At 42.1% G+C, this 22,698-nt stretch overlaps 2 protein-coding genes across 2 annotated transcripts; both read right to left on the bottom strand.

The window, feature by feature from the left end:
• Nucleotides 1-8,900: 8,900 nt before the first annotated feature.
• Nucleotides 8,901-17,124, bottom strand: MYF5 (myogenic factor 5). The gene is made up of 4 exons (XM_036912308.2): nucleotides 15,276-17,124; nucleotides 11,043-11,569; nucleotides 10,121-10,196; nucleotides 8,901-9,710 (listed from the first exon to the last, which is right to left on the bottom strand). Exons 1-4 carry the CDS (start codon nucleotides 15,457-15,459, stop codon nucleotides 9,520-9,522), a joined length of 978 nt encoding a protein of 325 aa, XP_036768203.2. The 5' UTR covers nucleotides 15,460-17,124; the 3' UTR covers nucleotides 8,901-9,519.
• A 122-nt stretch (nucleotides 17,125-17,246) lies between these two features.
• MYF6 (myogenic factor 6) lies at nucleotides 17,247-20,895 on the bottom strand. The gene is made up of 3 exons (XM_036912331.2): nucleotides 20,059-20,895; nucleotides 19,677-19,767; nucleotides 17,247-19,432 (listed from the first exon to the last, which is right to left on the bottom strand). The coding sequence occupies exons 1-3, from the start codon at nucleotides 20,575-20,577 to the stop codon at nucleotides 19,314-19,316; spliced, it is 729 nt and encodes a 242-aa protein (XP_036768226.1). The 5' UTR covers nucleotides 20,578-20,895; the 3' UTR covers nucleotides 17,247-19,313.
• Between the last annotated feature and the right edge of the window lie 1,803 nt (nucleotides 20,896-22,698).

Genomic DNA, 22,698 nt, shown 5'->3' with positions numbered 1-22,698 from the left:
TTATTAAGACTTGTAAATTAACCAAAATCAAAGGAATAATAATTTTAATGTTAGAGCATTATATAACTTCCCATATGAATGAATAGTTGATCTGTTTGGAAATCCTAGAGTTTGTAAAAATGAGTTCGAACCAATTTATTTTGGAATTTTGATTAAATATTGATTCGTAGGCAGAAACAAAAAAAAAAGAAAAAATTTGTATGCTTATGTCTACTTTAGTTCCACCTAACCATAACTTCTGACTATGATACTTAATTTACCACTATTGCTGAAATACCTGAAGTTAAACTAGACTATCTCTTGGGCCAACAACTTGTCTGATGCCTAGATTAAGAATAATTTAGTATATGGGGAAATATTTCTCAGAATCCCCTTCTCAACATTTGTATGAATTCTACTGATCATTAATAGGTAAAAATAATGATCTCCATGTATAGTGTGTGTTGCATGTACTAGGAACATATTATATGTGTAACTAATCTTAAAAATAGCCCTCAGAGGTGAGTGTTAAGAATCCTATGTTATGACTGAGGGAAATAAAGCACAGAGATGGAAAGCAGCTTGGTCAATTTATACACTGACAGCTTGTGACTTGACCAAGGACACCCTTATTCCACCGTTCATTCCCTTAGCTACTGTACACATAGCTTCTACATTCTTTATGTTGGATCTGAAATCCACAAAAAGCCTCCATCTGATTTTAAAGAAGTCTTGAGCTGTTGAATCACATCTGAAATTGTTTGGCTGAACTTACATGACTTTCGTGATCATCAAAGATCCTAGGAACTTTATACCAGTGCAGAACGTTGAACCTTTCTGCCCTGGTCAGAAATCTAATTTGAGCAGTTCTACTTGGAGGCTCTATTTTTGATAGTTAAGCCATTCATCCTGTTTGACATTGTTGTGTGGTGTTGTTATGCTCTAAACAGCTGTCACATTCCAGCCCAGAGGTGGGTGAACAGATTCTTGTTTGTATGTAATTATAAGGACTTTTAGATGCTTTGAGTTGGCAATATGTCAATGTAAAGGACATCCTTCCAGCAAAGCCGGCCTGAAAGACTTTCAGAATTCTTCATGTAACTTTATAAAAAATTTCTTTCTGTCATTCAATGGCCAGCTGATTGTTTTGATGCAATTATTTCTAGCTCTGTTATTAAGCCTGTGACTGTAAAGAGATGTTTTTGTAGTGGATACTCATTTCTTCATGAATTGATTCTAAATTTGTATGAGATGAGACTATTCATATCATATATCCTGTCCTTCTAAAAGAGATTATAGCATTTAAAACAGGGTGGATGCTCTGATCTACAATTAGATATGGAAAGAAGCTTGAACTCTTGCAATAGAGGTTCTACTCACATATACAAATCAGTATGAGATTATAGAAATGTACCCAATGGGCATTTATTTTATACCTCTTATGTGTCCAAAACAGGACTAGGCACTAGGGATGCAGAGAGCATTTCTGCATTCAGGGAACTCTTAACCTAGTAGGAAAAAAACCCCATACTTTTAATGTTCTTTAGCCACAAACTCATGTTCCTCCCCCAGTGGAATGACAACTAAAGTCAGTAGAGTTTTGGGTTTAGTGGTCCAGGAAGTCATCTCAATTTTCCTTGTTACTTTCCTGTGTTGACAGCTCACTTTCCTAGTTACTATTATCTCCAGCCACAGAATGTAAAACCAGACAATTGATTCAAAAAAGTAACTTTAAAAATCACTAATTTCTTCAAGGAAAAAATGGCCATCCCGTAACAGCCGATCTTTTGTCATCATACATGCAAAACCCCAGTTCGCCAGTTGTTTTACCCACACTTTCACATCTCAACAAGTCAGGTTAGCATTTGGGTATAGAACGAATTTGATTAAAAAGCATTATTTTCAATGATAAATCAATATTATTATTTTCAAGTTTTACTTACTTTTCTTTGGAGCTAATTTTTTCAGAGACCAAAGCTTGATTTATTTAATGTTACCACCATTATTTAATTGCAACAGTACAACTTTTTCAAAGTTGGGATTTATTTAGGAGGATAAAATCTACTTCTAGTGACCTGAATATGGTATTGCAATGCTTCACTTTTATATCACATTTTAACTGTGCACAGAAGGAAAGTGTTAACATTTAATTGTCTGTGAAATATTTCCAGGGAGTTAGCTTTGATGTGAAAAAATAATAGTTACTTAGAGAACTGTAATGCTGTAAGCTTGAGACACCCAACCCAATGAAAACTCTTTGAATAAAGAGAAGGGAAACCACCACAGAGTTTAAAATGCATCTCTGATGATATGAAACTTTCACTTTCTTCATTATTTACTAGCTCTCACTTATTTCAACATTCACCTGTGTTCTATATACCATTCATATTTTAGTAATCTGTCAGCATTGGCAACTTGATTAGCCATTTCCTACAGGGAAAAAAAAAAACAAGGACTAGTAACTGGTACATGTTCAAGCTGAGTTAACTCAATGTTATTCATCTGGAAGTAAAGAAAGGCAGTCAATCAGTTAAAAGTTTTAAATGTTTGATGGCAATGTATCATGTAACCTTAACATCTGGATGGCTGGATTTTACTCTTAATACCCAGATGTCTGGCATCATGCAGACACAACCTCAGTGGTTGGATCAGTCAACAACTTTCATTGAGGAACCCCCCACCCCCAACTTTTGCTGGACAACACAGTGAGGCTATCCTATAGAACAAGGTCACTTCATGGTCGGGCTATGGGAAACCCTCTTAATTAGTCCTCCTAACTCTACCTTTTCCTCATTCCATACTACTGGAACACTAAATACCACTTTCAAGATCCTAGTTACTGGCTTAATATACTTGCCTTGCCTCAGGTTTTCACTGAACTCTCTAGTTGCTGCAAAGGGCTGTAATAGAAGGGTTCTACGATAACCCTAATAATAAATTGATCATATCACTTTCCTCTGTCTCTAAGCCCCTGCTCAGCTAAAGCCTGAACTGGGTAATACACATTTCATTGAGCTGTTTTAATGATTAAATATTATGCATCCCAGACTTAGAAAACAGCTTCAGGGACATAATCGTCACTCCTTGAGCAGAAGTAAGTATTTTTTATCTACTAGTTAAAATAAGACATGTAAAACTCAGTTTCTAGTATAAAGGAAGTGTCTAATAAATGTTGTTTCTTAACTTCCGCCTAGGGTCAACATTTCCTAGGCCCTAAAATCCCTTTGATTATCAGATGTTTAACTTCAAACAATTTTTTGAGTAAAAAAGGAATCTTCCTCCATTAAACATAGTATGCAAAGACTATAAAAGTCAGACTGATTCATAAATTACAAGTGTGGAAAGTTATGCTTATTGAGGAAATACACTTGTTTATAATTCCTTTCTGTATTACATTCCAGAGAAACTCAATTAATTGCTTTGCGGAAATGGAGGAATCAAAAATGATTCTAAAATGCTGGCAGTCTTCTATGCACATGATGCCACAAAATGAAACAGAATATGCAGAAGAGGAGTACGATTTTGTCCCTGTTGAGATGGCCATCAAAGGGGAAAGTTTCAGTTCACTACTGAAAGCACGAACGGCCTTCTAAAGGAAAAACCCAATGATTAATATTTAGAGAATGTTTGTATGTGATTCTTTTAGTTGCAGATCCCCTCAGCTCACTCACACACAGGATTTGTGAAGGGTAGTAAGGGAATCACTTGGGCTCATGGGTACTGAAGCAGGAAAATGCGTCTGGAATCAGGACTGTTCCAAAGACCCCCCATGAGATGTTTATGAGTCTTAATCCTAAGTCTGAACCATTATACTTTCTTTTATTAATGATCATTTCTTGAGTATTTGTTATGTATTAGGCACTAAACCAAGTATTTTACATGCCTTATATCATGCAATCCTTACAATAATTCTGTGATTTGTATTCCATTACTATTCACATTTATGGGTGATTAAACAGCTTTTGAGAATTTTAGTAACTTACTAAGTTCCCACAGATAGTGGTAAATAAGCAGGACTCAACTTCAGCCCTCGCTCAGGGCCCCAGATCTCCTCTAAATACTGAACACCGAGCAGGGACTGCACTCTATTCTGTCTCTGAATCCACTCTATCCCACTACCAATGGGCTTCTTGGGGTTATTTAAATCTTGTATTCCCCCATAATTTCAATTTATGTAGAGCCTATCATAATCTCTCCAGCCCCATCAACATCACGAACTTTCAATTTAGTTCCCACTATTAAATGGCAATGTATTTCTCTGAGTCTGAGCTCCTGATAAAAGGAATCTGTTTATCTCAATTCATATGTTGGAATCAAGCTCTGCATTTCATAAATGCTAGTTAGTCTATGGATTAGTTGTCCTCAGGTCAGATACCCATCCCTAATTGACTAACAGTTACTAAAAAGACCAATCATGCTAATCAGTGGCTAAATAAAGGCAGCTTTTCTTAGAAGTTACAGATAAGACAATGGTAGAAACAACTCTACCCTTAGGAGGTTGTGAAGCTATGGAAGTAGAAATAGTCCATAATAGAACAAAAATAAGAGGCGATACAAAAGAACCCTAAGAAACTAATACATAAGAATCAGCCCGAATAAGAGAAGTCAGTCCAAGAAATTAACATATAACAACAATTAAGAGAACTAGTAGAAAAATTAAAAAATAGTGTTAAGAAATCCTATGAATAAGACTTTGAAAATGAGTGCATTTCACAGTAACAAGTTCTCTAACAACATTAACCCATTCAAAAATATACACAAAATATCCTACTATTGCCCAGGGGACACAGATTTGAGGAAAAACAGGTCCTTGCTTGCATGGTGGATGGCAAAAAATGTTAATAATCACACAAATTAATGCATAATTGCAGTTATAAGACATGCTACAGAGAAGAGGTATATGGGTTTTTTTTTGTGAGATCATAGAATAAGAGAACTTGATACTATAAAAGAGCTCAAGGGAAACTTGCCATACAGTTGATGCCTGAGCTGAGATCTAAAGGAATATTGAGAATCTATCAGGTGAAGTGGAAGAGCAATGCAGGCAGAGAGAATGTGTAAAGCTCCTTTGGCAAGAGGAACCTGACGAGTGATAAAAGTCTCACGTCCATGAAACAAGTGTTATGGCTCGGGAAGAAGACACACTCACAGTCAGGCCTGAATGACCTGCGTCGTTCCGGAGCCAAGGGGTAAGTACAGTCATTCCACCTGAACCACATGGCCTGAGAAAAGGAAAGGGACAGTTTCCAAAGAAAACCCTGTGTGCTGTCTCCAGAGGTAGGAGATCCAGGGAAAATATGGGAGGACATGTAAAGAGACTCTTACGCTACTCCCGGTTGGAGGTAACCATAGTTTGGATTGAGGGTGGAGATTTGAAGGATTTTAGAATAAATTCATAGGATTTTGTAATGAATTAAACAAGAGATTAAGTGAAATTTCATACTTACACAACTGGTAACATTCACTGAGAGAGTCCACCCCGAAAGGGAGCTGGGTGAAGAGGTAGAGAGAGAGGTGCAGCATCGTAGGTTTAATTTGGAGCATGTTTAATTGGAGGGGCTACTGAGACATCAAGAGATGCGAAGAATAACTCTAAAGATCAGGGCAGACATCTGGGCTGGAGGTATAAGCTTGCCGGGTGCAGGAACAGCCCGCTGATTGAAGGCTGTCTGGACCACAGATAGTGGGAGAGTCAGAGCCCGGTGACAGCGAATGCGTGGAATGGGCGAGAGGTAAGGAGAGAGACGGCGAGTATATACTAGTCATTGTGGTAGTTTAAATGTGGCTACAAATTCATGACTAGTCTTTCATTGAAAAATGGAGTTTAATTTGCTTCTCCGTGAATCTAGGCTGGCTGTAGCAGCTTGCTCGACCGGAAGAATGCAGCAGATGTGATCTTCTGGGACTTCCGATGCTAGATCATAGAAAACTTGTAACCTGTGCCTGAGCCTCCTGGGACATGTGCTATGAGGAAGCCCAAACAGAGTGTTGTTGGGCAAATTACTAAACTGCTTACGCCTCAGTTTTCTTATTTGCATAATAAATACTCAATAATTGCTAGTTGTGCTTTATCATCAGTGCCCACTTAATCTGTAATGAAGTGAATTAAGTAGCATAGATGGACATAAAATCTGGCTTATTTTCCCTTTGCAAAGGATTATTTGTGTAAGATTGTAACATTAAAATAATTTTAGTGGTCATTATGATCTTATGATAACCTATCATTTACTCCATTTTGCAAATGTAGCAAGTATAATTTACAGGATAGCAATACATTAATGATTTCAGACTCACTTCAGACTTTGGATGAAATTCTAGAGTTTGCTCCGAAAATGTACCATGTTAAACAACTAAATCACTAGTTAACTGAAATATCTATAATCAGAATTGTTAAGGGAAATAAAGTTGATGTTCTGTGCTTTTTGTAATGTGGGAACTTTCAGTGGTGATATTTTCAGGGGTATTTTGCCATTTGAGCAGAGACTGTCTGAAGTTACAAATAGATGTACTCTATGTCATTCCCGGAAATATCATTCCTCTGAAAGTCAGAAAGTTGAATGAGTACTTTAATCTAGTAACTTACAACCCCAAAGAATGAATGTCGGGAAATAACCACTCTCAAGGTAAGTATATGTGTGTGTGTGTGTGTGTGTGTGTGTGTGTATGTGTGTATATATATATATATATATATATATATATATATATATATATATATATATGAATGCCAACTTAATGAAGAACTTACAGAAAAAATATAGTTACTAATTTTATCTGACCTGCATCTTTCAAAAGAGAAAGAAGTAAGGACCATCAAGACACTCTGATTTATATAGCAACCTGCTTCCAAATAGTCCTTTCCAATTTCTATAACCTCATTGCACACAGTTTCCCTATGTAACTGAGTCAGCTTGCATTTCCCAGGCATGAGGAGAAAGGAATCTTTTTGCCTCTATTTCCTGTGAACCTACTCCTCCTCAGGTTTGCAAATAGTAAAGGGACCATTTTCCTAGCTGTTTCCGGATATTTGACTGTTAACTGAATTTTACCACCAGCTGAGATGAAGTGGTCTGAAACATGCTGTCAGCCAAACCTGCTCACTCCAGAGGACTTCTTTCTGACAGCAATATCCGGTCCTTACCAGAATATTTTACCAGTATCTCACCTTCCCTGGCACTAACGCTCCCCGCCCCTTACTTTCTTGAAGAAAAGGCTTGTGATGGTCTGGCCTACTGGAGAACCAATTCCAGAAGGCCCTTTGTCAGACAAGTATATGTGACTGCATGTGATGTGTTGTGCTGAGCGTTTACTGAGGGAAGACGGGTCTTCAACACTAGTATGCTGGAAATGACATTAATTAAGCAATCCGACATGGAGCGCATGGTCTTTAATGATACATTGATCACTACCCATATTAAATCCAGTCCACAGGAAATCTCTAAATACTTTGAAGCATCATAACAGTCACTAGAACATCAAATACAATTCCAAGTCATATAAGTAACTAGGGTTTCATAAGAAAGTTAATTTTTATTTACATGAATTAAAAATTACATTCTCTGCTTACTTTTATTAAGTGGAACAGAGTATGGTAATGTGTTTTTTAAATGAATTTGTAAAAACACAAAACAATCTTTGGATAATACCTTTTTTTCTAATTTTACAAAGACCAATGAATCTACAGCCTCTCCACAAAAGCATAAACAGGAGAAAAAGTACCTAGTGTCTAATGAAAGCGACTAACTCAGACTTAGGTTGAAACTGTATCTGCACCTCTATGGTGCCCCCTTGAACTCTCCACTCACCTCATAACCTCACTCTACCAAATCATAGGTAAAGCAAGACTGACCTGTGTGTGAAAAGTAAGCATTGCACATCAGGGCACAATGCTAACAGACTGACTGTGGCTACATTGCTTTTTGACATCAGCCCCTCTCCTCTCCCTCCCTTTGTGGAATAATTTCTATGCTTTTAAGCCTGATGACTTGGCAAGCACAAGTTCCACATCCGAAAGAAGGGGAAATCTTCCTGAGAACAGTAGGACTGCCAAGCTCTAGCAGACACTGGGTGCTTTGGTTGATTAATCTGTGTAGCTACAAACCCTTAGCCAAATTCTAAGTTAATGTCCAAATAAGAGGGTGAAATATTTATCTTTATGTTCTTGCTATGAACAGCTACTACAGATGTTCTAAGGATATTTCCTTTCTATTTCTTTCGATGGTATGCTTGTGAGAATTATCCCATGATTGTCTCAACCTAATTATTCACTTAGTTGTCCTATTTTTTTCATCTCAATTCTTTCTAAAGGAGACTTTCTAAAGGAGTCTGTTACTGATAAACAGCAACAGACTCATATCCATCACTCACATGCACAATGTGACTGACAAAGTCAAAAAGCCTGTGAAGACAAGGAAGTCAATGCAGTCTGCTTACTTTCCTGTGTTGTATGAATTTTCTTATTCTTCAATTAACTCAATATCCTTAAGTATTTCATTGACAATATTAATATATTAATGTATTGATATATTTTCAGGCAAGTAGATAAATATGATCTAACTCATTATTTCCAATGTACTGTAAGAATTAAAATGATGTAGTGTTGTACTTTCTTCTTGTTTAAACATATGTTATTGTCCTGAATAATTTCCACATTCCCTCCACACACACACACACAACTTGACATATATGATATGGTGGTAAGATAAAGAAAAAATTGTATTTGGTAGGCTCCTTTGAAATAGGATTAAATTGGAAATATGGCATTTTCATTTGTGACATCAACAGGACCCAGACAGAATCCATGAGATGGCACATATTCAGATTTATCCACAAAGTCAACTGTTTAAAAAGATTTAATGTCAATGACTGCTAATTCCTTTAGGGATGTTCTTTCTAAAAATCATGAACCAAAACATTTCTTCATTTAAACAAGTTTATTTATAGTGGAATTTCCAAAATTTCTTATATCTTGAAATTATCCACAAAGTACTATTTTGTGTTTACATTAAAATATGCATTTTTTGTAAGAAGAGATAAAAATATATACCATTAGGCAGTATTGTTACCTTTTTATTTAATACAATATAACCAAAGGGCTAAAGAGAAAAACAATAGTTAAATATATTTAAAGCTTCCTGAAACTGATTTTCAGCTGTTCTAATGTTTTGAAGGAAAAAATAAAGATCTAAATACCAGAGATAATATCTTGATAAGCAATATTTATTTTAAAAAAAACTTAAGTTAAGTGTTGCATTAAGCTACCTTCAGTGAGTTGCCTCCTATCAGAAGTAATATAACTGGAACTAATAGTATCTAAAGCAAAGAAGAAGGAGGAGGAGGGAAATAATAAAGTATTAATTGCAAAGGTGACTTTTTAGCTTTTAGTTAAATACATTTTCTTATAAAGTGGCAAGATAATATTTACAAATTTACAAGTGCAAGGAAATCTTCGTATGCACGTTGTCTTGCTTTCGGACTTTTGAGGCCTCCTTCCTCCTGTGTAATAGGCCCTCTGGGCAGAACTGATCTAGACTAGATTTTAGTTCATAGAACGTGATAGATGAGCCTGGAACCAGAGGCCCCTGGAGTTGCAGGCTGAGAGTCGGTGCTGGCCACTGGTGAGAGAGAGGCCGGGTCCTGGAGAGGCAATCCAGGTTGCTCTGAGTTGGTGATCCGATCCACAATGCTGGATAAGCAATCCAAGCTAGACAAGGTACTTTTATCTGTAGCATACACTAAGGATACAAGGAAAAAACCATTATAAAGGAAATCCCCAAATAGACAGACTTGCTTATGCCACCCCTAAAAATAGGTCAGCTCCTTTGACACCCAGAGGTCAGATGGTCAAAGAAAGTCTGATGTAGAAATTTGCAACAAATACTTAGCAATTCACTAGGTGAATTTAGGGAGCAGAGAATCCCTCTAGTAATATTTCAACCACCGATGTCTACATGTGTGTTTATCTGTTAGGGGGATTTTGAGCAAAAGATATGTGTACATTTTGCTTTGCAAAAAAACTGCCCATAAGAAAGGATGCTTTCTCTCCCCTTCTCCAGTACTGCCTGGAAGAACTGATTCTGCTTTGACAGGCAGAATGGGGAAGTTGAACTCATCTTTAAACACCCGAGTGGTCATCAATTCTTACCATTGGGTACATCAGGACAGTAGATGCTGTCAAAACTGCTGCTTTTTCTGGACCAGACAGGGCTGTTACATTCAGGCTATAATATAAGACACAAAGGAAGTTTGTTTTCAGATCTTGGCAAAAGATGCTCGGACCTAGCGGGGAGGCAGCACCTGCCCACTGGCTCCTTAACTGCCCACTCTCAGTCACCTTCACTGCCTCAGTTTAGGAAGGATTAGCCCTCACCCAACTGCAAGGGCACCGAGGTCAAGCTCTGTGCTTGGAGGAGAGGAGAACAGCAACAAAGGGAAGAGGGGGTGGAATTCAGCAGCAACGGGCATTGGTTAACCATGCAAAATGGATTGGAGTAAAAGGAAGCCACACTAATTCAGGGAAAGAACACTTTCCCAGGGCAAAAACACATTAAAACCTGGCAGCGTTGGAGCAAACACCCTCTGAAAAGAATGCTTCAACATCTCCTTCCAGCCAGGCCTCAGCAGAGCAGGGACTGGGGCCATGTGGGTATTTCTTTCCACTTCTTTCATTACTTTATAAACTGTGAGGCAGTGAGGGCTTCAGACAAGTGCCTTAAGATGTAACTGTATGGCAGGGTCCACTGGTGGTATATTTTGGAAATAAACCAAGTAATGGAGAAAACATGTTATTGATCATTCACAGTCACCTACCTCACATGACAACTCTCTCCTAAAATGAATACCTAGAACCTGGTAGGAAATCACACTAAAATCCTGTTCAGCAGCTGCTTGCTGGCATCTCTAAATCTGGCACCTCTTTTCTCTTGCAGCAACTGCCTCCTCACTGCCACCCCCAGCCATCTACCAATAACCATTGGATATTTGGTGGCCACACCTGGTTTAAATGGGATGCAGAGACTTTTGGAAAAGATCGGGGTGGCTGAGTAGGTACCAGAACTCTCTCTTACCATGCCGTCCGAACAGTTGGAGGTGGGGCTGGTGGGCTCAGAGCAGCTCTGTCCCGGCAGGCTGTAGTAGTTCTCCACCTGCTCCCTCAGCAGCTCCTGCAGGCTCTCTATGTAGCGGATGGCATTTCTGAGAATCTCTACCTTGGGCAGCCTCTGGTTGGGATTGGTCGTGGTGCACCTCTTGAGAGTCTCGAAGGCCTGGTTGACCTTCTTCAGGCGTCTCCGCTCGCGCATGGTGGCCGCCTTCCGTCGATCCATAGTGGTGGACTTTCTCTTGCATGCTTTGCAGGCCCACATGAGGCAGTGGCCGGCCTGGTGGTGGCCTGTCGGCGCTCGCACGTGCTCGTCCTCGTCTGAGCCCTGCAGCTCTGCTTTATGAGCCCCGAAGGCAGCCACTCGTGGCTCAAACTCATCCCCAAACTCGCCCTCGGGGGACGGGATGCAGGAGCCCTCGTAGAAGTACTCGGAAGGCGAGAACTGGCAGCCGTCCATCATGTCCATCCTCTGCGGTGAAACAGGCGGTGCACCTGGACAGCAGCGAGAGAGATGAGGGAGAAAACGGGCGCCTGGAGCTGCTTGCGGGCGGGCAAATCCCGGGCAGAGCCCCCTGGTCTGTGTTGCTGGTAATTAACAAGGGCAGACGTCTGGCGGCCTGGGTCTGCGCTCTAGGGTTGGGGCTCTTTATATATTCTTGTGGGAGGGAGGTGGCCGGGCATTATTAGCATATCCCACCGCAACCCCCGCCGGGGCTGTCTGGGCAAACCTCCTCCTTCCCTCTAGAGACAGTTTGCTGTTTACAGCTCCTTTCGATGCTAATTGTTTTACTGCATCTCTGCTGGGGCGGGGGGCTGACTCGCCTACCCGCTCACTGGCTCTCTCCAGATTACCTAAACCAAGCAATCACTTAAAGAGTGTCACAGACAAAAAGGAACGAAGGAAGTCCAACTTTTAGCAACTGCTCACACTTTTATAAAGAAAATGAACAGAAATCCCTCTGAGCCGACACCAAAAGCCGACGTTCCTTCTAATCCTGGGCAGGAGGATTCACCTTAGTTTTAGGTGTTTGTTTCTTTTTTTCATGAGTTTTGGTTATCTCGGAAAGTTTTTCAGTCAGTGAACCACATAATGGTTGCTAAAGACTTAAACTGACACTTTCAATCATAGAGTGAACCTAGATTTAAGGGAGATCTATTCTGATCAGATTTTTCATTTTATAGGCTCTGTGTTATTGGGGGTAAGCGGAGAGGTTCTTTTTCCCCAAGACAGGGCTCGCTCTGAGTTCTTTCTCCGTGTCTGCTCATCTAAAGCCAGGTGGGATGAAGAGCCCGTGACTAGGAGCAGTGCTCCCTGCCCTTCCCCTTCTGCACGTTTCCTGAGCGCCTCCCCGGTTGGGCCAGGCCTTTGCTAGACCCCGAGACGGCGGAAGACCCGCGCTGAGGCCACTCTGGGAGCTTTATTCTAGGAAACTGAGTTATGGACGACGAACTCTCTTTTCCAGGGGCACGTCTCCTTTCTCCCTCTCTATCTGCTCCGCCCCCTCATCTCGACAGACTAAACAGCCAAGCTGGGCTTTGGGGTCTCTAATTTTCTGCCTTCAGGCAAACGAACACCGTTACAGATGCATCCCAGCTGCCGGCAAGCAATCCCTCTCCGCTCGTGTAAAATTTCCAGCTCCTCAAACCCCGAGTAACTTCACACACTCCAGCGACCAAAGCCTTCTAGAAAAGCAGTCGCAGCAGTCTTTGAAATGTTGGTAGGTAGAAGGGGAGAGGGGAGGGCTGCCATTTAAGTAAGAGTGAATCTATTAATCAGCTTTTGCCAATCCTCCCCCACCCTTAACCCACCTCCAGATCCCATTACAACAGGAGAGAGTGTTCTCACCCGGATCTCTGCTCACTCAGTCCAGTAAGTGTTGTGGCTCCAAAGTTAGTCGGGAGCGGGCAGAGGGGCACTTCTGTTTTTCTTGCTTTTTCGTAAAATTACTTTCCTAAAGGGTTGCTGGAGCAATGCACACTTTTTTTTAGGGGGAGACCCACTCCCCAAAGCCAAGGCCCAGAAAACCAGGGATGGGGGAGTGTCAGGTACTAAAGTCCGCTGAAACGTGCTCGCCTCTGTTCTCTCCCGTTAGGGCATCCCTGAAATAAAGACACCCTGACTACCCCTGTGAAAGACAGGCCCCCTTTCACAACAACGCGCTGCCTAAATGGCCAGTGGGAAATCCATCTGCACTTTATTTAGCACTATTAACAAGTGGGTGACTTTGAAATGAATAGGGTACCAGGGCTACACCAGCTAAGAGTCGAGTTCCTAAAGGACCCAGGGGGCATGGAAGACTGGTGGAAGCATTGGCAGGCATGCCCATTGCTACCTCTGAAGTACAATATTGGAGAGATGTTCTCACCCAGGCCCCACAGGTTCTGACCAGCAGCAGTAATACTACTGCTTTTAGCTACGGAGCCCAGACGTTACCACACTGGTCGCAGGTAAAACAGCTTAGATACATGATTTGGGCACAAATAAACATGCTGTCTGGAGTTTAAATGGAATATATAAGTTTTGCTTCTCACCTTTCTGCTGATTTCTGTCCACCGGGCACCTAATGTGCTTTGTACCCAATCCCTCAGGGTGCGGCATTTGTAACAATTATTAAGACTTTTCTATTTGCCAAGCACTGTTCTCAACCCTTTCCACGTATCCACTCGTTTACCACTTCCAACCTCTCATTGGGAACTATTATTAGATCCATTTTTAAATAGAAGGTAACAGAAGCTCAAGGGGTAGGTAATATGCCCCTGGTCGCATAGGATTGAAAAGTAGGCATCCCCTTCTCCGGACCTGGCGCTCCACATGTGAATTTTGTTTGTTTTCTCCTAGCAGTTCGGGCTCAGTGCGCGCGCGTACTCAGCGCTGCAGGGCCGACTCCCTGGAGCTGGGGCGTCGGGCTTCTCCCGCTGCCCTCCCGGGCCTGGGAAGACGCTGTCACTCAGGAGGCCCTGTCAGTGACGGGAGTTCTCGGAGGTTAGGGCTGTCTGTGGTGGTAAGGTGATCTCAAAACAAATTTACCAGAGTGCCGCGGGCTAGTGGAACTAAAGAAGCCGAGAAAACACAAGCGCCCGGCGGCTTAATGGGACTCGCTAGGGGGGACACAAGGTCCGGGGTTGAGGACCCTTGGGACTCAAGTGCTGAAAACAGGATCTCAGAGCACCAAGGTAAAAAACGAGACAAAACTTTCAAACCGCTGTCAGGGGCGAAAGGTGGAAAAGAGAAAAAAAAATGGGAGGCATTATACAAAGAAGGGAGGAAGTCAGCGCCTCAAAGATGCCCGGGGTCCCCCAGTTCAGGAGAGGTTAGGTAGCTCTTTTCCGAGGGGAGCCCGCGTGAGAGCAAGTGGGAAAGCGGGTAAGCAGAAAAACAATTTTTCTGAGTGGGGAGATTGAACAAGGAAGTGTAAGAAAGGTTAAAAGTAACTTTGGAAAAGATCTTCTGCTCCCCCTGTGCTCTTTTACTCAAAATCAGATTAGATTGGCTTTTGTTCCTCATAGAAAAAAATGAAAATACTTTCTTTCCAGAGAAGTGCCTTTCTTACGTGCAACAAAAACTCACGTACATTTAATATGTAAACAGGTTGTTAGACATGCTATTCTAATCCTGAGGGTGAGGAGAGCCTTGCAGGAGGCGGACTGAGAAGAAACCTAAGCCATGTTTGCTGTTATAAATGAAGCCCACCAAGTTTGGGGGCAGTAGATAATTAAAAAAATTTTTTTTCACTATACATTCCAAAGAAAAGTACATACATGTTTGATTTTCTTACAGTTAACACTTATGAACAAGTTTTAATGGCATAAACCTTTAAGTAATTATCAACCTTTTTATTTTTTTTAAGAGAACCTATTTTTGTTTAAACATTATGGCAACAATCCTAGTGTTGATGGACAGACCACACCAGCAAAATGATGCTCAGCGCTTCCCTTCCTAGTAAATTTTGCAGACCCCAGGGATTCTTATTACTGAAAATTCTCCATGTGTCTCCTAGAGGGAGAAACCAAATACATGTAGACAGATAAGCCCATTTCAATTCACTGCTGCCGCTACCTGAGGCCCTTATCAACTCCTGGACAAAGAGAGTTCTTCTGGAGATTTCTGCTTATCATATTTGAATTTACAATGTGCTAAACAATTTCAAGCTGCTGATCACTCTGGGAACCAGGCACACCTAAGTAAACACATTAGTACCTGCCAAAGCTGCTGGAAGAATTTGTGCAGAAGACAGCTGAAGAAGACATTGGCCTCTGCTTGAATTCGAAGACTCCCAAGAGAGATCAAAGGCCGAAGGAAGGACTGTTAGCAGCCTTGAGAGTAGAGAAAGTAGCCAGTTCTTACACGGCATTGTCTTTGTTCCAGCACATGGCATAGCCATTCCATCTCACAGGGTGACTCTGAACTAGGCTTGCCCCAAATTGCTTTTTCAGAATGAAACCTCTTGGACTAGGGTCACCTTCTGTAACACTTCTTTTGAGTTTAAGAGATGATTGAAGGGGTGTCTGTTGGAGACATGCCTGATTCCTTGGCTTTTTGGGGGAAATACCATGTTTTTGCTAATTTACTAATATATTAGATTAGGAAATGAGATATTCAAAGTTTAAACAAAGATATTTTAATACGGTTTTTTCAGATATGGTGGTCTGGGAAGAAGATTTGGGGATGAATAAATGGGATAAAATATAATTAAGAGAAAAGTACAAGTGGATAAATCCTAACTTGAAGTAAATAATGTCTTTTCAAGGATAGAGGTTACTTTTGCAACCCAAGAATTCTCTGTCAGGCTCAGGAGTAGATGAGGATCACTGAGTTTCAGTGTGGTACTCTCACTTCTCAAATATATGAAAGATCCCTTCCCCTCAAAATAAGTCTGTTAGACATAAATTAATTTCCAGTGTGCTCAGGGCTGAAATTCAGTGATCCAGGTGTGATGATTAAAGTTAGTTTGAGAAAGCTGATATTTGATGTTCCACAAATTATTTCTATAGTAATATAGAAAAGAAAGTCACTCATTATTTTATTCTTGGTAACTTTATGCCTGCCTCTGGAAAGCTGCTCAGTTTGAATCCCAAGTTGTTTATCTTTACTGAGTTATTACATCTTGATTTTCTGTTTCCATGGCCCTGTTTGTTTTGGCTTTGGCCCTAGTAAAGGTTATCATCATTAATATGAAATAAAAAATATTTTAATTGCAAACACACCAAGGATTTCATTGCAAAGCCTAACACGTCAGCTAAAGCAGTGGGGTGACAGTGAAGTCTTTAGGAAACATTTGCTCTACTTAACAAAGAGACTTCTATAGGCAAATTTATTTCAAACAATTCTCAAGTTACCCAGCTAGGGGAGATAGAGAAGATTTGGTTTGCAAAGACTGAATAAAATCTATCAGCAAGTAAAGCTCACGAATCGATAAAAGCATTCTGCTGCTTAGCAGTTTAGAATACAAATCTTACAAATACATGTGCAATCATAATGTAAATGAATTCACCTGGTCAATTATGATGTTTGATTTCAGTTGTGGCATGAATCTGAGTTAAATCTATATATACACACATATTAGGGTAAATCTCAATTGATTCTCAGGAAAAAAATTATATATACATGATAAGCATGATTATTGGATATGCATACTACTCAGACATATCCACACATGCTCTAATTAGATAATTTGAAAGGCTATACCACTTATCTTTTAATTAAATGACTGCTCTAGAGTCCACTAGCTAACCACTCTTGAGAAAGAGCTTTTGGAAAACAGTTGTCAAAGAGAGCCAAATTATTCTATGGATCATAAATATTCCATCTTTTTCTTTCCCAAGGTTTCTCTTTCAGGGTACGTGGGGATTGAGGGATCACATGAAGCCACTGACATTGACTGGCTCTAAATTTTGGTTCTGTACTTAAAATGCAAGAACCTTTCTATCTCAAAGGCTGGCGTTTTCATAAGAGGTAACAGTACTTCTTGAAGGTTTTTGCAGGATTATATGAGTAAATATGTGAAATGCTAAGAATGGCTCATTCATATTGCTGCTGGTCTCATTGTTATAAATACTTTCCCCCAGCCAGAGCTGGCAAAGGTTGGGAAACTCAATCTGAAGGAACTTTGGCTTTTGGTGGAAGAAAAGCCTTTTGATGGTCAATTTAGATTTACGAATAAAAAATAAAGAGAGTCGACATTTAGTGTTTATTTTGTGCTCTGTTTTGGCGAAGCACTTTACATGTGTTATTTTAGCGAATCTTCACAACCCCAGGAGTTAAGCACCATTATTGTCATTCCCATTACTTTATAATGAGGAAACCGGGAGAAGAGGGGAGCAGGGACAGCCCGAGGCTACACAGCAGTTGCCGGGACTCAAGCCAGGTAGTCAACAGCCACAGAAACTCAGCAGTTTGTATTCACTAACATGCCTGTCTGCTTTTCTCAAACATTTGGGAGGGCTTATATGTCCATGTCAGTTTCCTCTATAAACCTTTCTGCATTTAGAAGTATTCTAGGAGTAACTAGAATCATCCAGATGCTCAGAAAACAAAGTATTTCCCTCATGAAAAGGCCTTTTGAGACAGAAAAGGGGCAAGATACGGCCCTGTGCCTGCAGGAGACATTGTCTGTGGCAGTATCTGGTGTGCAACTGGGAGGTCCGGACTGAAGGGTTAGGAAGAATGACTAGGAAATACTGAATTTGGTTTGATTTCCACATCTGTGAACCGAGGACCAGCTGTGGAGAAAAAGAAGGAAGGAAGAAGTTAAGGGTGGGGAAGGGGGCTGAGAGTGAAGGTGCCTTTTATAGAATGTTAGAGAGAAGTAGCAATTCCAAACAATGGCTGACCCTCCCCTCGGCTTCACTGCCCACTGCGATTCATGGTGGTCGGTTCTTCCTGAGGTTACAGGATAAACAGACCTGGCACACGTCGTAAAATCCTCACGGTGAGGAGCTCCTGGGGTTTCTAGCCTCTCTAGGGCTTTGCTATTTGGTCCAGCTAAGAGGTTTCATGTGTGGTGGTGTCTTTTGACCTCAACCATTTAACCCTTCCTTCTCTGAAGCAACCCTTCCTTCAAAGAAGCCCACCCTCCCGGAAGAGACAGATTGTCTCCTGCTCTCAGCATTCTGACTGGAAAACAAACCCAGGCCACGAGGCCGTGAGGATATTCTGGTGTTCTAGCCACTAGTTCAGCTCAAGAAACCCAGGGAGGGGGCCGGGCAGCCCCTGGGTCCTCCAGATGAAGGCTGCTTCATGGAAGGCGGGGCCTGGGAAAGCCAAAGAGGGAAAGCAATTTGGGCTAAATTTGCTGAAGATCTTTGTAGGGAAATAAGCAAAAAGTTTTTGTGTGGCAATTTCTTGCAACAAGGCCATTTCACTGGACTGAGAATCCAGCTGTTAACTTGCGAAGGTAAATCCTACCCACATCTCCAGATATAGAACAGTTAAAACAGAAAGAAACAGGATGCTGAAAGAAGAAAGACTGGCAGAGTCTGGGTATTCTGCATTCCTGACCACAGGTGTGAAGTCTACGTGGGAGAGCAAAGTGAACAGTTTATTTCACGCACAGCAAAACTACCAGTTTTCCTCCTTTTAAGCCAGCCTTTTAGAAAACACCAAAAAAGTATGGGCTGTGTGGTGTCCAAGTTAAAATAGGGCTCCTCTTTGTTGTACACATGCCCTCAACCATTTTTCTTCAATTGAATCAAATTAGGACCAACTTTGTTCATATAGAAACTTATTTTTTTTAATATTACAATACCAGGATCCTCGCACATTTTATATGCAAATACGTCATTCCACATTTAAAATGTATTTCTTAGGTTTACATAAAAAAAAACGAAAGTACTAACATTATTTACAAAAATATATTCAATACCACTAACATTTAAATGCAACGTTCCCACTTTGCTTTAGACAGGAATGAACTTTTTGAACATGACGCAAAAGGATCACCGTAATAAAAGTAAATACATTACAAAATCAACCAAACAAGAACAAAATAAGGCCGCTAGACCTAAGCCACTCGCAGTTCCAAAAATAAAAGCCCGAAGCCAAAGGGCTTAATTTTTTTCATTCTGGCGTGCACAAGTTTCCCAGAAGTTTCTTTGTGAGCATCTCCTTCCCTTTCGTAAACTCCTGGGTCCGCGTTCCTAAATACTCATGTAATGTGACCTCATCTAAAGGATTAGGGGAAGAAGGGAGGGTGGGATCTTCTGCTGCGTGGAGAACGTCCCGACCACCGGCGCCGAGTTACTTCTCCACCACCTCCTCCACGCAGGGGAGTTTGCGTTCCTCCGAGGAAATACTGTCCACGATGGAAGAAAGGCATCGAAGGCTACTCGAGGCCGACGAATCAATGCTTGCCCCTCCTGAGCGCAGGGAAACAAACAAACAAAAACACAACACGCGTAGCAGTCAAGAAAGTTACAACCACAGCTCCGCGCCCCGCCTGGGCCCGCTTGGGCAGCGCGGGCGGGCGGCGCAGCCGCGCGCCAGGAGCGTCTTTGCAGGGCGCGTCCCCGCGCGCGTTCGAAGGCCTTTCTGCCCCGAGCGAGCACCCCAGCCCTGCAGGCATGTTTCTAGCGCAGCCCGGCGCCCTCTCTTGTACCTTACCTTCCTTGGCGCTTATCACGAGCCCCCTGGAATGATCCGAAACGCTTGGCCACTGGGAGCTGCAGGTGCGCAGGAAATCCGCACCCTCAAGCTGGAGGAAAACCAAGGCAGCAGATTAGGAAAGAAGCGTCGCTTCCGGGGGTGGGCTGGTGGGGCTTGTGGGGGGGGGGGTCTTCCCCTGCTTGCTAGGGCCGCATACGAATTTCCTGCCTATTGTGGGCACCCCGTGTTCACGGGTCACTGGGGGTTCATTAGAGACGGAGCGGGAGGGGCGGGAGAGGAAGGGGGACGGGAAAGGGGACCGAGCAGCTGGACGTTAAGGCCCCGAGGAGAGCGTCTAATCCGCCTTTGCATTCCCTGCCCTGGCAGCATCTGCGCGTACATTCTCCTGCTTGGGTCTGTAGCTGAACGGGTCCACCCCCAGCTCCTGCATTTTCTCCTGCTGGTCCAGCCGGTGCAGCAGGTCCTGCAGCCGCTCGATGTAGCTGATGGCGCTCCGTAGAATCTCCACCTTGGGCAGCCTCTGGTTGGGGTTGGCCACAGTCCGCCGCTTTAGTGCCTCGAAGGCCTCGTTGATTTTCTTTAGCCGCCTCCTCTCGCGCAGGGTGGCGGCTTTCCGCCGGTCGGTGGGGGCAGATTTTCTCTTGCAGGTCTTGCAGGCCCAGATCAAACACTGGCCAGGGCAATGAGGAGGCTGCAGGCCTGGGGGCGCCAGGACGTGTTCCTCTCCGCTGCTGTCGCTCCCAGCTTCCGGGGGCATTTGGTCCTGGCAGGGGGACAGGGTACCATCGCTCCCTGGATACAAAGGAGAGCCCTCGGCCACTTCTAACGGCTGCAGGGTAACATTTTCCCCGTCCAAGTAGAAGAAATAGGAGCCAGTTTCAAAAAGGTCCATCATCATGTTCTCCTCCTTGGCCTCTGACTCGGTCTGAACTGGGTGATGGGCTCAAAAACCCAGAGGAACCACCCAGATGGCATTTAATTAGTGCGGTGACATAAGTCGCCCCAGCTTTATATATAGTAGCTCCTGAAACTCAATCCAACTTTTAGCTGTCATGGAGCATCAGTCTCCCAATGTGATTACAGCCAGTGCTCTCTAGAACATCTAGTTTGAAAGAAAACTGAGAAGTATCAACCCTAGAACGATGTGACAACCTATATGCAGAACAGGTAAAACAGCGAAAAAAATACGCGGAGCGAATCCCCGTATTGAAACAAAGCGTTGAATGCTTCCATTTGCCGCCGTTGAGATGCTAACCTGTTTACAGGGTAACTTCAAAACAACTGCGGATTAGCACTGCTCCATTCTCCTCCCCCAGGCTCTTCTCAATTCTAAGTATAGACCAATGATGAAAGATTTCAAATGCAATAGCCATTGCTCCAAAATAGCCTGGTTAATATTTGCAGAGTGGTTCAGCTCTTTTCTCTCTCTTGCCTGTCAAAAAGATGCTATTCCTGTGATTAAAACCATTACAGTCCTTCAAAGGTCATACATGACTTTCAGGCTTCAGCCTCCATAGCAGCAGGTAAATCTCTTTCCTCTCTTTTACCAAAGCTCTAGGATGATTTGGAAGCTGGAGGGGTGGCTGGAGGGTGCTCAGATTCCTTCCTTGGCTATCTTATTTTTGTGGGGAGTTGGTAACCAAGATCTGAATTTCGTGCCCCTCCACCATGGAGCAATAGTAGCTATGAGATCAGGGGTGGGACAGAGGACGGAGATGCAATTCATGTAATAACTTCTCTTCAAAAATCATTCTTGTGGAAACAAGCCTCACTATGGCCACTTGGTAATTCAGGATCCAATGTGGCGCTGACCCCAGGGTGCCTCTGTTATGTTCCTGTTGTACATACGTGTTGTGCTCACAGCTTTTTCGTTCACGTTCTCGCTTTCCATGGACTCCAAATAAATTGTTTTATAAGATCCAGATGAGAAAGGTAGCATCTAAGGCACAGGCAAGGAAAGAAATTTCAGCCTCTGCTTGCCTGTGGCCCAATACATGCAGGCACGGTGGGCGGGGAGGCAGTGCAGCGGAAGGAGGAAGTTTAGGGGTCCTAGATTCCAAAGGACTCTCTTCAAGGCCTAGCTAAATTAATTTCTGTTTGTGTGTGCTAAGGTACTTCTTAAGTCTCCATTTCTTCCAGATAAGAGTGCTTGTCTTAGAGAATTTTGGTGAGGATTCGATCCAATGATATCATGCTTATGAAGCATATAGTCTTTTGTTAGCTGCTTGTTGGCCGTTAGTTATCATTTAAAGCATGAGGCTGTGTCAGTGTGAAGATCATTTCTTGTGAAATAAAGCACACCTATTGCAGAGGTCGATTTTGTTTTCCCTTTTGTTATTCTTCCCTTCCCTTTCCTTTTTCCTCCCACAGCTCTGGAAAGATTCCCTCACCTGTAAATGTCCTTTAGGATGACGATCAACTTTGGTTTTAGCCTTTATAGGCGATGCCTAAAAAAAAAAGATGGAAACATAATGTCCTCTTATTCTACCCCAAGCAGTGGTAATCATAGGTTACATTCAATAGGGCTCCATTTGTTTAATGAATGAAGACAATACAAGGAGCCAGTAGTCAGACACTTGGAGGCACTAGGTACCCTTCTGAGTAAAGTCACTTCTTCCAGAAGATAATTCTTTACAGCTTGTTCCTATTGAGCCACAGACTTGGGGTGTTACATTTTGACATCTTTTTTTATTTTTGTCTGTTTTTATGGTTTTGGTTTTGGGCAGCTTGTTCCTATTGAGCCACAGACTTGGGGTGTTACGTTTTGACATCTTTTTTTATTTTTGGCGGTTTTGGTTTTGGGCAGCTGAATAATTCTTTATCAAGTTGGAGAATCATTTTTAGGTTTTTGGAAAAAGTAGGAAACACAGGAAAGTATAAGAAGAAGCCAATACCTCTTTTGTGATATTTTCTCCTATTTGTACCAGTTCCCATGTTGCTAATGTCAGCAGTGAGACTGGAGGTTGGAGGCTCCAACGATTCAGGGTATAGTCTAACATCCATCATGGAAAATCACCTT

Source organism: Manis pentadactyla, chromosome 10 (assembly GCF_030020395.1).
Source record: "Manis pentadactyla isolate mManPen7 chromosome 10, mManPen7.hap1, whole genome shotgun sequence".
In the NCBI taxonomy this organism is placed as follows: Eukaryota; Metazoa; Chordata; class Mammalia; order Pholidota; family Manidae; genus Manis; species Manis pentadactyla.
Note: the sequence above shows the minus strand (reverse complement) of the source record. Positions and strands in the feature narration are given on the sequence as shown.